Source organism: Sapajus apella, unplaced genomic scaffold (assembly GCF_009761245.1).
Source record: "Sapajus apella isolate SASKATOON/1434 unplaced genomic scaffold, GSC_monkey_1.0 scaffold2, whole genome shotgun sequence".
Lineage (NCBI taxonomy): Eukaryota > Metazoa > Chordata > Mammalia > Primates > Cebidae > Sapajus > Sapajus apella.
The window spans coordinates 789,420-807,308 of NW_022436942.1; the positions used below are offsets into that span (position 1 = coordinate 789,420).

The window sequence follows — 17,889 nt, forward strand, 5'->3', positions numbered from 1 at the left end:
AAAAAAAAAAAAAAAAAAAAACTGTTAAAATATAAAGTGGGAGATAGCAATACATTTCATTTCAAAGGATAATTTGTAAAATAAACTGTTAAAGTGTTTAAGATAGAAAAATAGTGCATAAATTTTAAAATCATAATTATATTAACCTTAAAAAAAAACTATAAAACCTTTAAAATCTATTTACTTCATTGGCTTTACCAACCTCTCTTTCAAATCAATTTTTCTACTCTTTTAATTTAAGGAGAAGAATAAATGTGTAACACAGTTGAAACGTCAATTGGCAAGATGGTTAGTACTGGCTATTTTTCTAAATCCACATATTTTTCCACTTGTTTATTGTGCCACCTGAAATGATAAAATTGTACAAATTTGGAAGGTAAACTTCTGATGATTTAAATTAAAATACAGCTTACGTAGAGTAGGCTAAATCCCCTTTGGCATCAAAAAATGAGGTACAAGTGAAAGCAGACAACAATGAATGTAAGGGTATAGTATGCTTTTTAATATGCATTGGTCACATAAAAGCATTTTCAAATATGAAACTCAAATCAAAAGTTACAAGGGCAGATGCTTTAGACCACAGATGCTGAATTGTTAATGAGCTACTTCTTGCACATATAACCACATAGCCTCCTCCAGACTGGACAGAAGCAAGAATAATTAGGATGAGAATGGTGCAGGAGGCTGGGGAATGTCAGTAAAGTGCGATTTTTCTCTACCAATATATAAATACTGTATAATGTAGCTACTATGATACAACTGATTTATATCAAGAATTAAAAACCCCACAAGAGGTTTATCAATTGTCAAGAAAAATATTACTCATAGTCTTAACAGAATTTTAGGACTTTAAAAGACATTAGCGATCAGCTAATCAAATTCCACATTTCTAAGAAGAGAAGTAAGGGACCATGAGATATTAAATAACTTACATTGAAATAATGGTTTATTCAAGTAACTGTGTAACTGACCAAAAAATAAGGAAAGTTCATTTTGCCTAAATATTATCTTTTTTTTCCCATTTATTTATTTTATTGCATTTTAGGTTTGGGGGTACATGTGAAGAACATGCAAAATTGTTGCATAGGTACACACGTGGCAGTGTGATTTGCTGCCTTCCTCCCCATCACCTATATCTGGCATTTCTCCCCTTCCTATCTCTCCCCAGCTCCCCACCCCCCAACTTCCCTCCCCTATTTCCCCCCAACTGACCCCAGTGTGTAGTGCTCCCCTCCCTGTGCCCATGTGTTCTCATTGTTCAACACCCGCCTATGAGTGAGAACATGTGGTGTTTGATCTTCTGCTCTTCTGTCAGTTTGTTGAGAATGATGGTTTCCAGGTTCATCCATGTCCCTACAAAGGACACAAACTCATCGTTTTTGATGGCTGCATAATATTCCATGGTGTATATGTGCCACATTTTCCCTATCCAGTCTATCGTCGATGGGCATTTGGGTTGGTTCCAGGTCTTTGCTATTGTAAACAGTGCTGCAATGAACATTTGTGTACACGTGTCCTTATAGTAGAACGATTTGTAATCCTTTGGATATATACCCAGTAATGGGATTGCTGGGTCAAATGGAATTTCTATTTCTAGGTCCTTGAGGAATCGCCACACTGTCTTCCACAATGGTTGAATTAATTTACACTCCCACCAACAGTGCAAAAGTGTTCCTATTTCTCCACATCCTCTCCAGCATCTGTTGTCTCCAGATTTTTTAATGATCACCATTCTAACTGGCGTCAGATGGTATCTCAATGTTGTTTTGATTTGCATTTCTCTGATGACCAGTGATGATGAGCATTTTTTCATATGTTTGTTGGCCTCATGTATGTCTTCTTTTGTAAAGTGTCTGTTCATATCCTTCGCCCACTTTTGAATGGGCTTGTTAGTTTTTTTCTTGTAAATCTGTTTTAGTTCTTTGTAAATTCTGGATATCAACCCTTTGTCAGATGGGTAAATTGCAAATATTTTTTCCCATTCTGTTGATTGCCGATTCACTCTAATGACTGTTTCTTTTGCTGTGCAGAAGCTGTGGAGTTTGATTAGGTCCCATTTTGTCTATTTTGGCTTTTGTTGTCAATGCTTTTGGTGTTTTGGTCATGAAGTCCTTGCCTACACCTATGTCCTGAATAGTTTTGCCTAGATTTTCTTCTAGGGCTTTTATGGTGTTAGGTCTTATGTTTAAGTCTTTAATCCATCTGGAGTTAATTTTAGTGTAAGGTGTCAGGAAGGGGTCCAGTTTCTGCTTTCTGCACATGGGTAGCCAGCTTTCCCAACACCATTTATTGAGCAGGGAATCCTTTCCCCATTGCTTGTTTTTGTCAGGTTTGTCAAAGATCAGATGGTTGTAGATATGTTGTGTTGTCTCCGAGACCTCTGTTCTGTTCCATTGGTCTATATCTCTGTTTTGGTACCAGTATCATGCTGTTTTGATTACTGCAGCCTTGTAGTATAGTTAGAAGTCCAGTAGTGTGATGCCTCCCGCTTTGTTCTTTTTGCTTAGAATTGACTTGGCTATGCGGGCTCTCTTTTGGTTCCATATGAAGTTTAAGGTGATTTTTTCCAGTTCTGCGAAGAAGGTCATTGGTAGCTTGATGGGGATAGCATTGAATCTGTAAATTACTTTGGGCAGTATGGCCATTTTAATGGTATTGATTCTTCCTAACCATGAACATGGAATGTTTCTCCATCTGTTTGTGTCCTCTCTTATTTCGTTGAGCAGTGGCTTGTATTTCTCCTTGAAGAGGTTCTTTACGTTCCTTGTTAGTTGTATTCCTAGGTATTTTATTCTCTTTGCGGCAATTGTGAATGAAAGTTTGTTCTTGATTTGGCTCTCTTCAAGTCCGTTATGGGTGTATAGGAATGCATGTGATTTTTGCACATTGATTTTGTATCCTGAGACTTTGCTGAACTTGCTTATCAGTTTCAGAGGATTAAATATTATCTTTTAATAGTTGGAGATCAAACACCAAAGAATATTGTAGCAAAACTGGATTAAAAAAGCCATTTTATAATGTAAAAATTCTGACAATGCACCACAAAACTTTTGAAGTGAAGAAAATTGCTTCTTACTCTTCTCTAAAAACCTAAATTAAAAGGATATTCTAAAATGAAGGTTTTTTTCCTGGAGGTGATTTAGAAAACACAGGCAATAATTTTGTTTCTTAAGAGGAAAAAAAATACTATTTTATTACATTTGGATGAGATTTTATTTTTTAGGAATCACTGCTTGGCTGTGAGTAGTTGTTGCTTGCTGAATGTTATTCATACTTCCTTCCACATAGCAAACTCATGTGTACGAGTCTTAACTTCTGGGATGGGTTGGAACTCTTCATTCTAACCCAAGGGCTGCAGGTCATTATAAACCACAAATTATTCCTCCCTAGAGAAGTGTCAGAATTATATTCTTTCCCATCTAATTTTTCTGCCATCTCCTTTTATTAAGTAAATTTTATGACACTAATGATCAGATATAATGTATTATAATACCTTATCTGGCAATTAATACAAAGAGAGAAATCTTCTCCAGAATAGCACTCAAGAGACTTTAATTATCTAGTTACCCTGAGGCATATGAAGCTAGTAAAAATTTTAAAGGGCTGAAAGGAAGAAACTTTCCCCACAAGATAATTTTGATGATTTAGAACAGGAGTTGATAAACATTCTTCTGTAAAGAACCAGATAGTAAATACTTTCGGTTACATACCCCAATGGTCTCTCTTAACTACTCAGCTCTGCTATTGAAGCATGACACCAGTTAGTGTACAATACAAAAGCGAATGAATGTGAATGTGTGTTTCAATTAAACTTTATTTACAAAAGCAGGCAGCAGGCCAGATTTGACTCATGAGTTGTAGTTTGCAACCTCTGCTCTAGAATTTATAGTGATTAAAGAGAGTCTGAAACCAAAATTTAAACTTTAATAATACACAATATGTCTTCCAATGCAAATCACTGTACTTGCAGGTACCTCACTGATTCACAGAAAGATTAAATGTATTTTTAAATCTTTTTAGGTTTTCCTGTTTGCCTTTTCTTCTCTATTATATAAGTTATATTGGAAATGTCTAAATCCATTAAAAATTAGATAATTTGTGCTACATTTAATGAAAAATTTAGGAGTGCTGAGGCTGCAAATTACCTTTTTGATTCCACAGTCAAGTTGTGAATTCAATGTAATCTTCTTTTTTGTCAGGATTAGCATGAGAGATTTTACAGAAAAATTTCCCAAAAGAGCGATCAGGTCGAATTCATATAAGAAAGGCATTTTTATCACTAAAACTAATTAATCGATTTATATTATCTTTCTGATTGATCATTTTACAAGCTCTCCTTATTTGGATATTTTCATTGCACACTAATTTTTGATTATGATTATAACTCGGACTAATACTACAAGTACTATATATCTGATGTAGTAAATAATTTAGGATGTAATTAGTGTAAATTACAGTTTACTTAATTAGTACATGTAGAGGTAGCCCCTTTGTCCTAAAATGTTTAGAACAGATGAATACTAGGTATTTATAAAGTTTACTGACATCTCTATTGATTTGACACATAAAAATTGGTAAAAAGCATTTAAAATTAAAATATTCTCTGTGGAATTCTAACTTTAATTTTAGTATAATTCTGAGTATAATGTTACTACTCAACAAGAATGGATAACCGATTAAAAACTTATTAATTTCAGATATACAGAAAAAGCTATGTAACCCTATATAGCGATTTATCTATTGTGTTTTATATTGTTAGATAATCCATAATTTATTTGAAAATTAAGCATTTGGAATTTTTTATTCTGTGTTTTTCTGTGTTTTAAAAGACTAAAAAAAAGATGTAGAAAAAAAAAAACTTCATTTCAAACTTTTAATGAATTTGTGAATTTGTTAAGAGTATGGTGATGTCTAATGAAAGACTTTCAGACAAAAGACATAAAAGGTAGGACCTAATACAACAGTAGACTTCTTCCTTCAAAGATTTTCAAAACTTCAAGAACAGAAGATTACTTCCCAGGCTGAAATTCAAGCTCAGTTGGAAACAAGGTCTATTGGGCTTTTGAGTTGTCTAATGTTGAAAATCTCAAGTTGACTCGCTAGTTTAAAAAAAAAAAAAACCTGGAGAGGGGAAAGGAAAATTTTTATTCTGGAAATGGGTTCTTCTCTGATGCAAATAGAAATCCATCTCCAAAGAAGAAGCAGATGTGAGTTACCCTAATTTAGTCTTTTGGAAACAGAGAAGATTTTGAATTTGCTAAAAAACTTTTGTTTTTCCTAAGTATTAGTTTATAAGCTCTGAGATACCTTTCTTGTGTTTGAAAATTTTCCGAACCCCAAGATATTCATAAAAATTTACTCAAAACACTGAAATGCATTTTCAGAAGAGTATAGGGAATCTCAATTTTTTTAAAATTTACATAATAAAGAGGTTAGGAATTAGTTGGTGCTTTCATTTCTGATCATTTATTCACTTTCTTTTTTATAGCTTTTCTATTTGGAGAGATACATTCAAATATTAAAAATATTCCACAGTAAGTGTTATTAATAAAACTTTAAAATCCCAAAGTGGAAGTAATAAATTTCCTACAAATGTACTGATTGAATCAGTTTTAATCCTCTGTGAATTAATAACAGAAGTGAAATAAAATTTTTGAATTCACATTGTCAACTTCAGAGGAAAAGAACACCAAACACTATTCTAAAGAGCGTATTTTAAAATTGGCAGCAATAATGCTGTTGTTTCCCTTTTCTATAAATAATGTGGTAAAAATGATAATAAGCATAACACATTGAGTTCTTACTATAACTGCTATTTTATTACATGTATTAGCTCATAACAATTCTGTAATGTAGGTATTAGTATTATTCTCCTTAATATATAAGGAAATAAGCAAAGAGAAGTAGAATTTCAGTGCAAATGGAACCTAATGTGATAGTTTGTTATTTTAATAATGCCTCCACATATGGTAACTGGTTAATTGACTAATACAAATGAATATTAGGCTTTTACCATGATTTGCAAGAACATACAGACTAAATGTCAGAGTACACTGATAGTTCTTTTCAAAGTCAATTTGCTTCATGCGGGGACCAGGTATCTCTTAAAAAATCATTTCTTATTCTCCTTATAGGCACTTCTTATGGTAGCCACATAACTCAGTTTGACAGGAAAGTACTTTTATCTTCAAAATTATTTTCCTTTAAGAAAATCTTCCATGTCAATCAAAGAAATGTTAGTCTAAAATAATCCTATGAATGAGTTTGCTTTGTTACATAATTTCTCATTCAGATTTAGAGCTCAAATAAGGATTGGTCATATACTATTAAGATACTAAAAATGGGAAAACAAACAAAATATCCATTGACAGATGAATGGATAAAGAAAATATGTATAACCAAATACCATTCAGCTTTAAAAATGAAGAAAATTCTGCAATTCAGAACAGCATGGATGATCCTTGAGGGCATTATACTAAGTGAAATAAGCCAGTCACAGAAAGATACATACTGCTGGTTCTACTTCATAGAATCAAAGTGGACCGGTGGATACCAGAAGATGTGGAGAGAGGGAAACAGAAAGTACCCAAACAACGGCATAAAGTTTTGGTCAAGCAAGATGAATAAGCTCTAAAGATTTGCTGTATAACACTGTACATCTATAGTCAATGATAAAGTATTATAGACTTAAAATTTTAAAAGTAGATTTTATGTTGTGTTATTACTAAGATAAAATAGTTTAAAAAAGAGAAGATGATAAAAAAGGATATATCCACAAGAAGTCTTCAATTTATTTCAAACTTATGTTCTTTCACAATTGCAATTACTGTATGCATATAAATTGTACCTATAATTCCTTTGCTGCATGATTACTTTTGAACAAGATTATTTAAAATAAACTCTTTGTGGGTACATATAGAAAGAGGAGTTTTCTGAGAATATAATACTCCTTGAAAAGCCAATTGACTCCTTTGGCTCAGAATTTTCTCTTTGGGAGATTACGCACCTCTCAGGAATTTGAGTAAAAATGCTTTTAAAAACACCCTAAGGTAAACTGTACAAAGATTTAATCCCACACAAAATATTTCTGTGAATGGTTAATTTATCTGGAAAGACTACTTAGTAATTTTTCACTCTAGTGAGAAACTCTCCTTTGTTGAAACCTACTTGTAGCCATCAAGAGATGGGAATTTTCTTTTTTCTTTTTCTTGAGGTGGAGTTGGCTCACTGCAACCTCCGCCTCCTGGGTTCAAGCGATTTTCCTGCCTCAGCCTCCTGCGTAGCTGGGATTACAGGCATCCACCACCATACCCAGCTAATTTTTGTATTTTTAGTGAAGAGGGGGTTTCATCATGTTGGCCATGTTGGCCAGCTGCTCTTGAACTCCTGACGGTGATGTGCCTGCCTTGGCCTCCCAAAGTGCTGGGACTACAGGCGTAAGCCACTGTGCCTGGCCTGATTTTCTTTGTATCATACCAAATTTGACTTCAAATTAAGAGTATTAGACAGCTGGGAGTGGTGGCTCACGTCTATATTCCCTGCACTTTGGGAGGCCGAGGTTGCCGAATCACTTGAAGTCAGGAGTTCAAGACCAGCCTGGCCAACATGGTGAACTTCCATCTCTATTAAAAACAAAAAATAAAATTAGCTGGGTATGGTGGCAGGCGCCTATAATCCAAGCTACTCAGGAGGCTGGGGCAGAAGAATTGCTTGTATCTGGGAAGCGGAGGTTGCAGTGTGCCAGGCTGGGCAACAGAGTGAGATGCTAAAGTACTGTCATAAGCTTTTAGTATACTTCTTGAACTACCAACTGCAGGATAATATCTTACATTGTCTATTTATTTGGTCATTTTGACCAATTAAGTTTAGCTATGTGTCAAATTTTCTCAGACACAGTTTATGTTTGTTTTGTTACGTTATGCAATGCAATATATATTTGCAACATATTTACACACAAATAATGCTTAAATATAATATTTATATGATATATAACATACATTAAACATATAAAGAAAACATCCTAAAACACTGCAGGTAACAATTTTTATTTTATTATATATATTAATTACAGAGAAGATTACAGTAAACATCTAATGTTAAAGAATTTCTTATTCTCTGTATTGCTTAGAGGACTGAAGACTTGTTGAAAAGACAACAAATCAAGTTAGATCCATTATTTTCAGCCTCTGTTCAGACTAACATTAATAAAAGCAAATTGTATGGCAAGGCTATATTTTCAAAGCTTTAATATGCATTCTAAATTCTTATAAGTGTATTCTGAGTTATGGTTTTGAAAGGACACTATGGCAGAAGAGCCTGAATTTGCTAACTGTAATTAAGTCCATTAGAACTACAGTGGTGTTAATACACTCAGAAAGCTTAAAGGATAAATAGAAATTAAAAATGTATAGCAAATGACCCTAAAAATGTAGAACTGTCTTCTATCTTTATGAGTAAAGTTAAATTGGAAATGATACAGGTCATTTCTAGGAGTCTACCAAGAAATTATTCACTGTTGCTTTCTGCTGACAGATAAGATTTATGTTTGTAGACACAACTATCAGAATATATAATTATATCAGAAAACATCCTTAGATGAAGATTCATAGGTTAGATGACACAGGACATTTTAAATATCTTATAACTTCATGTATTGTATGGAAGTCACTGACTGAGTTTATTGAAGCACAAATTAAAACTCTTCAGGAGATACTTACCCTTTTCTGTTCTTTTATATACTCTATCAATTCATCTCTTGTTGTTTTCACTGCCTCTTCCACAGCCTTTTCACTTCGCTTCTGCTCTTCTATTATTGCTGCCTTTACAGTTTCCTGTTTGCAGGAGAAGGTAAAACAGTCAGGAAGGTAGGCACTATGACATACTTCTGGCCATTTCATATAAACTAAAAATCCACTTCAGTGGGTTTTAGCTCATTCTATTCAAAGTGTACCTTTACACAGGGATAAGAACTTACAAACTCTTTTGGGATCTATTAGAGATTTCACAGAACTCCATTTCCTAAATTGAGTGAAGGGAAAGGAATGGAATATGCCATTTATTGCAGGGAGTGCCTGACAGGCTCCAATGGCTTCTTTACCAACCTTTCATTTGATGTTTACATGATTCACTGCCTTCCTGTATTTTGCACTATCCACATAAGACTTCCAACTTGTGTTTATTCTTCCAAGAACACTCTAATACTCTAGCTATTTTATTCACGTTTAATTTTGGCATCATACAATAATCAAGTGTGGTCTGAGTGGTAAGATTTACAGCTAGTTTGGTCCTCTTGCCAGGCTAAGATGCTGTGAACTGGACACCATAAGTAAGAGGTAAAAATTCCACCCAGTGTGCTAATATTTGAATGAGAGATTTAGGGAGGGAAATGGTACTCCCCATTTATTGAAATAGTAATCAGGAACCTAAGAGATTTCAGCATTGCAAATACAGCAAGAAAGCTAAAATTCTGAAAAACTACAACACCTCTGAGGAAGTCATAATATTTTCTGCTAAAATAGTATATCATGAATTGGAATGAATGCCATGATGTAAAATCTTTTCATTTCCATCTATTGGTACCACCTTTTTTATTGGACATCAAGGCAATCAATTGGAAACTGCCTTGAGTTTCTCAGTCCTTCAGTTTTGATTCTTGAAGGTCCTTCATTTTGTGGAATGCATGTATGACTTTGCTTAGTTGTCCCCAATTAATTTTAGATATTTATATGTAGCTTAGAAAATATAAAATAACATCAAGGATTCTCTATTTCAAATATATTTAATGTAAAAAATTTAAATGTGTGGAAAAATATAAACAAAAAGCAACACACACAGAGATATTTACTTTGGACCAATTCAAAAAGTGGAATCATTTTTGGCCAAAGGATATAAACTCAATATATCTTTTGATATTTTGTACAAATTTACTCATAAGCAGCACATAAGAATGGCTATTTTCTTGCAACCTTGATAACATTTATTTTTATCAGTTTTTAGAATCCTTGCTTACTTGGGAAAAATGACATCTAATTTTATCCTGTATTTTTAAAAGATTGCTATGTGATGTTGAGCATTTAGTTTATAGAAATATTGGCAATACACATGTTTTCTCTTGTCATTTGCTTGATCATATTGTTTACTGCTTTAATATTGGTATACTTAGTTTTTTATTCCCTTCCTTATAAAATTAACTGAAAATTCTGAAAGTCTTTGAAAAATTTTACTATTTTATTTTCAGTCATTGAGTATATTAGGTATTGGCTCCATTAGAGTACAAAGCTGCTTCCATAATTATCTCAAAAGATTAAAGTTGGAAAACTATAGCAATTTATAAAAAAAACCATGAGAATAAAACTTCAAAATGCAAGCATCTGCTATTATAATTCTTATTTATTTCACACTTGCAAATTTAGAATTTGAAGTTATTCAAATTTAGAAAGGCAAATATATTACACACTTACTAAGCTCTCTGAAATAAAACACATTAATAATTCTGTTGTAAAGAATATGAATATTTACACTATACGAGTAAATTAAAAGCATAAATAGCTTCACATTCATTCAAGTCAGGTTTTGCTAACAGGTGGGTTACAAATATCCTTAGTTTTCAGGGCTTTTTACAAGTGCAAATAACAAACTGTCATAAGAAGCATATTAATAAATCTAACGAGGCCTGTTTGATTAAAAGCAAGAATCAATTTAAATAAATGAGCTTCAACCAAAAAAATATGAAGAGTTAGTAAAAGTTATTCAGTTAACACATTTCAGGGAGCTGAGTGTTTATATTATTACTACCTTCTCAGTTGAAATTTTTGAGAATATACCATTCCTTGTTTTTGAGTTGGCAAAGTACCATTTACAGTACAAAATTCTCTTGATTCTATCCTTCCCAGCTGGGAGTTAAGTGACAGTCAAAGTTGTGAAGCTCATCCTGAAAAACTGTTCATCTATAAATAATTCCTTTGAATGTGACACAAAAGTAAAGTTTAACCCTCTACTTTCTAATCACTAAATTCTGAATTAGTTAGAATTAATAAACTTTGTTTGCATGTATGCAAGTGGTATGTGAATGACTGCATGATTTGTTGATTCCATAAATGAAATATATCATCCCTAGGAGTCATGACAATCTAAAATAAAACATAGCTTGCAAGGAATGAAGACTTTCCAACAATAAGTACATTCAAATAGGCAATTCTGGAAAGTGTTTTTCAAAATATTTTGGTGATAACTCCACCACTGAACATAGTGCATTTTTTTTCCTGTCTATGAGTATTAACCACATACTTGCACCTAGAAAATGAGTCAAGACCATTGCATTTCCCTCCAAACATGAAACACATTTGCAGTCATCAAATACAATCATTAAAACCTTGTTTGGAAAACTGATCAAACAGGCGATTCTGGAAAGTGTTTTCCAAAATATTTTGGTGATAACTCCACCACTGAACATGGTGCATTCTTTAAGGCAGGCTTTCTCAACCTTGGAACTACTGACAATCCTTTGCTGTGAGAAAGCATTCTGTGTGTGAGCAGCATACCTAGTATCTACGCACTAGATGGTTTCCATTTGAGAAACACTATCCTAAGATGAATAGTTTGGAATGAAAAGTACTCAATTACATATATGTTATTCTGTATTTGTTAAAATACATCAGTCATATTTCTGGTCATACTGGAACGCTTTTATCTAAAAATATATGCAGAAACATCCTACCCAAATGATTATCTAACTAGTGCTTAAATGTGGAGAAAGTTCTATATACTGCTGGGTGCAGTGGCTCATGCCTGTAATCCCAGCACTTTGGGAGGCGGACCACCTGAGGTCAGGTGTTCAAGACCAACCTGACCAACAAGGTGAAACCCCATCTCTACTAAAAATACAAAAAATTAGCTGGGCGTGGTGGCAGGTGCCTGTAATCCCAGCTACTCGGGAGGCTGAGACAGGAGAATTGCTTAAACCTGGGAAGCAGAAGTTGCAGTGAGCTGAAATCATGCCACCGCACTCCAACCTAAGGGATGGAATAAGTCTCTGTCTCAAAAAAAAAAAAAACCAAAAACCAAAAAACAAAACAAAACAAAACAAAAAACCAAGAAGTTCCATCTACTGCTTTTTAAAAATAAATGACTGGAATAGTGGAATAGTTTTTATACTGTTATGATTAAATAGGTCATGCTGAATGTCATTTAGAGCTAAAAGCTTATATGACATTTTGCACAAGATGTTATAATTTCCCTTTATTGCTTAAAAGTATATTTATGCTTTAGTATCCATGAAATCTACCATTCATTTCAGTAATCACAGGGTCATTATCCAGTAAAATGCCTGCGTTTTTGTGCCCTTTATTAGGGCAATTTTCTTAAAGATTGTAAACACAGCACAATTATTTACAGAAAACAAGTATCACCAATGAACTCAGTTCTGGTCTGTGGGTTGCAAACCATAGTACCATGAGGTTAATTTTCTGGGGAAATTGTGCATTTTACTCACTTTTTGTTTCTATAGAAATGCATATTATCTAATTATGTATTATCTTAAAAGTAACATGTGCTAGTAGAAATGCACCTTAGAAAACGAGTGATAAACTAGAGATGCAAAGATCAGATAACATTTGTTATATTCAGTTCTAGTTTATGGTTGGTAGCAAACTCTGTTCATACATTCATTTGTCAAATATATCCTAAATACCTATTTTGTATAAAAAATAGTCCCAAAAACTGAAAGCCATATTTGTCTATCTCTTGATGAGTTTCTAATTTTCTTGTGAAAATAAAATATAAATGCACAGAAACTGTATATTAAATATAACTTTTAGTATACTAAATAACCATATACTAAAAGAGAACTTACAGGATATAGTGGCTAATGAGTCGTGGTAATACTATTTTGAGTTATAAGGAAGGAGATATCACAATGTCTACAACGGTCAGAGAAAGCCTTAAAAAAAAAAGGTCGGCTCTGATCTGAGGTTTCATAGGTGTTTCATGTGTGGAAAGATGATTAAGACTGAGAGATCCGTATAAGTAGTTCATGTTGAATGTTATCTAGGAATAAAAACTTATATGACATTTGGTACAACAGTGCAAAAATAAAACTGAATATATGTTTGAGGCTTCTGGCTACAGATGAATGTTCTTTTGGGAAAAATGAAAAGGAAGCAAGGCTGGGACCAGGTAGTGGGGAGCCTGAAGGCTTAAGGCTGATGTCAACAACATAAGATGTAAAGAGCTACCAATAATAGCATGTGTATTGATTGCTCTTCTTGCCACTTGTATAGTCTTTACATGAGTCAGCAAACATAGTCTTTACTAATCTCATACATAGTCATCCTTGCCTTACCCCAAATGATATATCAAAAGTAAATAGTCTAGCTCATTAGCACAACATCTTCAAAAGTTGCTAACTCTTAAAAAATGGTCTAAACAAGGAAAATAACAGACACATTTTCATTCCCTTCCTGTTTGGGCAAAGTATTACGTAGATAGTACCATCCTATGTCCACAGCCAACAACTCTGATCTAGGGTATATGTGCCAGAAGCTTGTATCTGTACTTGTAATCCCAACATACAAACAGAACAGTTTCACTTAAAGTTAGGAGAAAGTCTTCTAGATTGTCCAAATTTTCATTCTTTTCTAGATTTTAATTACTTAGAAAAAGTAATATTCAGTAGTATCAGTAGAGTGATTTGGGGATCATGAACTATAATCCTTGTATTGGATGCAGTTTTTTTTTCCTGCCTCCCTCTCCCTGGATGCAGTTTTTTAACCCGAATACTAGGAAAATGAGTAACATTTTAGTGTCTTTAACAAGCAATCCCAAAATGAAGCAAGCCTATATAATCAGAAGTATAATTTTCTAGAAACTGTGATGTCTCCATTAATAGGTATTACTAAATAGATATCTTAGTCCATTTTCTGCTGCTGTAACATATCACAGACTAGATAATTTACACAGAAAAAAAGATCCATGTTTTCCTCATGGTTCTGGAGCCTGGGAAGTCCAAGATCAAAGGCCATGTCTGGTGAGGGCTTTCTTACTGCATCATAACATGGCAGAATACATTACATGTTAAAAAAGGGTACAAGAGGGCAAGAGCACTCAAGACAGAAAGAAAATGGGGGCTAGAATGTGGTATTACCTGATATCATACAATGAACCTTTTTCCTGCAACACACATAATTTTAAAGTTGTTCTGTATTGTTCTCAAACAAAGCCAAAGTTAATTTACTAGGAAGGAGTTGCAAGCCCATCTGTAAACGCTATCAATAAATCTCACAATATATAATCCTCTAAAGATTTTAATAGATATATGGTACCATGTAGCCTGAAAGTGTAATATAAATCACAGCGGGAAAGGCTACCAAAATATTGTCATGAATATTCTAACTACTTATGAAGGGATTCAAATATTTCCTTCTCCCTTGGTGTGAGTTCATGTACTGTATGTTCTATCCCTGCAAATGTTTTCCCATGATTAGCAGCATGATTTTCTCAAAGTGATAATAAGCCTTAAAAATGAAGGAAGGCAGTGAGTTAGATATGACTTCCAAGTCAGACCAAAACGGGTCAATACTTGTATTCTCTTGAATAAAATTTAAACTATCTAATTTCTTAAAATTTTTTTATGTTAATATATCCAAAGAAAATTTTTAAAATATAGAGTAAGATAAATACCATGCACAGCACACCATGTAGCCCTCAGTTTAAGAAGTAGAATATTATCAATAATGCTGAAGTCCCTCTGTGACCATCCCTATGAATTCCACCCTTACCAGTTTCTCACTTCCCAAAAGAAACTACTTTACCTCCTTTATTTTTTCTTTTCCTGTTGTCTCAATATCTCTGACATTCTTATTGCAATTTTACAGTTTCAGGCATTACTTTTGAGTTTTCAGTGTGGTAGATGAGGAATTTGCCTTATTTCTTAGAGCCACTCCAAAAGCTAACACATAGATATTTGTAGTCCCCCTATCTTCCCACTTTGGTTCTACTATGGATTTGGGTAAATTTATACTAAACATATTACTTTTTGCTGTGTAACAACATTAAACTTTAGTGGCTTAAAACAACAACCATTCATGTAGATCTCAGATCAGCAATCTATAACCAATGAGCTAAATCTAGCCTGTTGCTGTTTTTGTACAACCCACTAGATCAGAATGCTTTTTACATTTTTTAATGTTGAAAAAAAGATAATATTTTATGACATGATTCTCATCCAATCATACTCCTGTTCGGTACATTACAAACTATAGTGATGTAGTCATAATTTGGCTGCATTTAAGTTCCATGAAGGTTGCCATGCTGTAACATTATTATCATTTTTAACTCCACTGAATGTCTGTCATGCCAAAACCAGAAAAGAGGACTTTGTTGCACTTTTAAGGCACGGTGGAGTATGATTATTTTGACACTAAATGTCAAAAAAGTGTTTATTATGCAGAGACCGTAAAGGTGCTAAAAAGAAATGACATATGTATTACCAGACTAAGCACTCATTACAATATTCTCAACAAGAAAGCAATAGTCGAAAAATGACTAAATTGAAAATACCTCAAGACAACAGATTCCTTGAACGTGTGCATGCGCGCGCGCGCACACACACACACACACACACACACTCTCTCTCTCTCTCTCTACAACTAAAATTAAATTTGAGTGGATCATTTGTTAGTCAAGTCAGAAAAGCCATTTGCCAATAGTGAGTTTTTTAAACTGTGCTTAATTAAAGCAGCCAGGTAAACATTTCCCTGAGGGGGAAGAAAGGAACTTGTTTGGAATGAATAGCTTTCTGTGAGAACAGGTGCTTGATGTGATTGAGGGCATCCGTAGCAAAATCAATAGTTAATTAAAAAACAAAGTAAATGATTTTTGAGTAGTTTTCTTGGCCCTTCATGAGTCAGATGATTTGCTGAACTGTTTATTTCAGGAATCAATGCCAAGTTTAAAGTTATTCAAACTTAGGCTCCATGAATGGTCTGTAGGGAACAACTATAGGTAGAAACTTTTCAAAAAAGTTGAGAAACACTAATTTAGTACAACCTAGTTTGGAATCTGCTAAGATGTGTAAACAACTGATGATAGTAAAAATATATGTAAAATGAAAGAAGGCTTGGTTAGACAAATATCTAAAACTTGTGAAAAAGTAAATTATTTAAAACTCATAGTTACTCATCACAAAGTGTTTTGAAGAAAATATCTGAATTTACCATGTATTACTGAATGAGTACTGCTAACAGTGAACTTCTTTTGTTTCTGTGGACTAGACCATTGTGAGTTCTATGAATTTCTGTCTGAAACTGAAGCTCAATACCCTGACTTGCCATCCTATACAGAGTCAAATGGCTTAGGAGGAAGAAAGATATGCTTTGATTGTTTTTAAGCTCAGGGCTTTGATTGAAAGTTTTTCTGAATAAGAAGAACCACTCAATCACAATTACTAAGACATTAGCTTTCGTTTCAAGCTAGATAATTTCTTAACGAATTAAAAATTATAATGCACAATAGCACTTATACGCAGCAAGACTTACACCATGGGTTAGTCATCTGAACTATAATTAACATTGAATCACAAAGTCAAGCTCCTTTATACACTTCCTATGCAACAACAGGTTAAAAAAAAAAGTTAAGGCTTCTATTTCCACACAAATTTATGAACTTAAACTACAGTTCCAGAAGTTCCAGACATAGATGCAAGTGCAAAGGGAGTTTCTATATTTCCACATCCACGTATGCATTTGAGAAACTTTCATCTAACTTTCAACTGGAAGTGATTAATCTGTACTGCAATGACATGCTAAAAGGAAAGTATTAAGAGAACCTAGTAGAATTTTATAAATGTCTCCCAAGTGATGACTATACTCCATCAAAATCACATGTTCATTTATTACTGTCAATATTTAGCATACTTGTCTGTTTGAAAAGATATTTTAAAGATTAAATATGTAGAATTTCATTACAGATCAGCATTAATAACCAACTAATGAACATTTGGGACCAATTTTCATGGTAGCAATAACTAGCTTTAAATAATAAACAAATGTTATTACCCCAAAGAGAATTCCATTCTTTTCATTAGATCTATATTAAAAATTATAATCCATTAATACATTTTTAATTTCAAAAAAATTGTTAATTTTTTTTCTCATTATATAAGCACCTATATACTATTCTCAATTAAGCCTCTTAGCCCATAAAGACTTCTATCTTGACCTTTGCGGAAAAAGTCTGCCAATCTTTGATTTAGGTCATGATTCTGCAAGGTGGCAGTATGGAATGGGATCAGCTGTGTAGTTTTTTTTTTTTTCTTGGCTGGGCTCTTCCATGTATCTGCAACCAACTGCTCAGTCTAATGTGGCTGGCTACTATTAGAATGGCCTCAGGTAGGAGTGCTTGTCTCTTCCTTCCGTGGTCTCCCATTCAACAATATACTGGTTCAACATGTTTCACATGGAAGCTGGACAGGGTTTCAAAACAAAGAGTGAAAGCATGTAAGGCCACTTAAGACATGATTTCAGAAATGAAACAATGGGTCAGGTGTGGTGGCTCAAGCCTGTAATCCCAGCACTTTGGTAGGTTGAGGTGGGCTGATCACTTGAGGGCAGGAGTTCGAGAACAGCCTGGTCAATATAGCAAAACCTGTTCTCTACTAAAAATACAAAAATTAGCCAGGCGTGATGGCAGGTGCCTGTAGTCTTAACTACTCAAGGAGGCTGAGACATGAGAAATGCTTTAACCCAGGAGGCAGTGGTTGTAGTGAGCCGAGATTGCACCACTACACTCCAGCCTGGGTGACAAAGCAACAACCCATCTCAAAAAAAAAGAAAGAAAAAGAAAAAGAAAAAGAAAAAGGAAAGAAAGAAAGAAAGAAAGAAAGAAAGAAAAGAA

General features: G+C 33.7%; 1 protein-coding gene across 14 annotated transcripts in view; it reads right to left on the reverse strand.

Moving 5' to 3' along the window:
- CCDC91 (coiled-coil domain containing 91) overlaps nt 1-17,889 on the reverse strand; it is a 387,119-nt gene that overhangs the window by 77,616 nt on the left and 291,614 nt on the right. For all 14 annotated transcript variants that reach the window (XM_032283654.1, XM_032283609.1, XM_032283642.1 and 11 more), the window contains one exon: nt 8,718-8,831. In XM_032283654.1, coding sequence (XP_032139545.1) covers nt 8,718-8,831 — 114 coding nt within the window. The remainder of the gene's footprint in view (nt 1-8,717; nt 8,832-17,889) is intronic.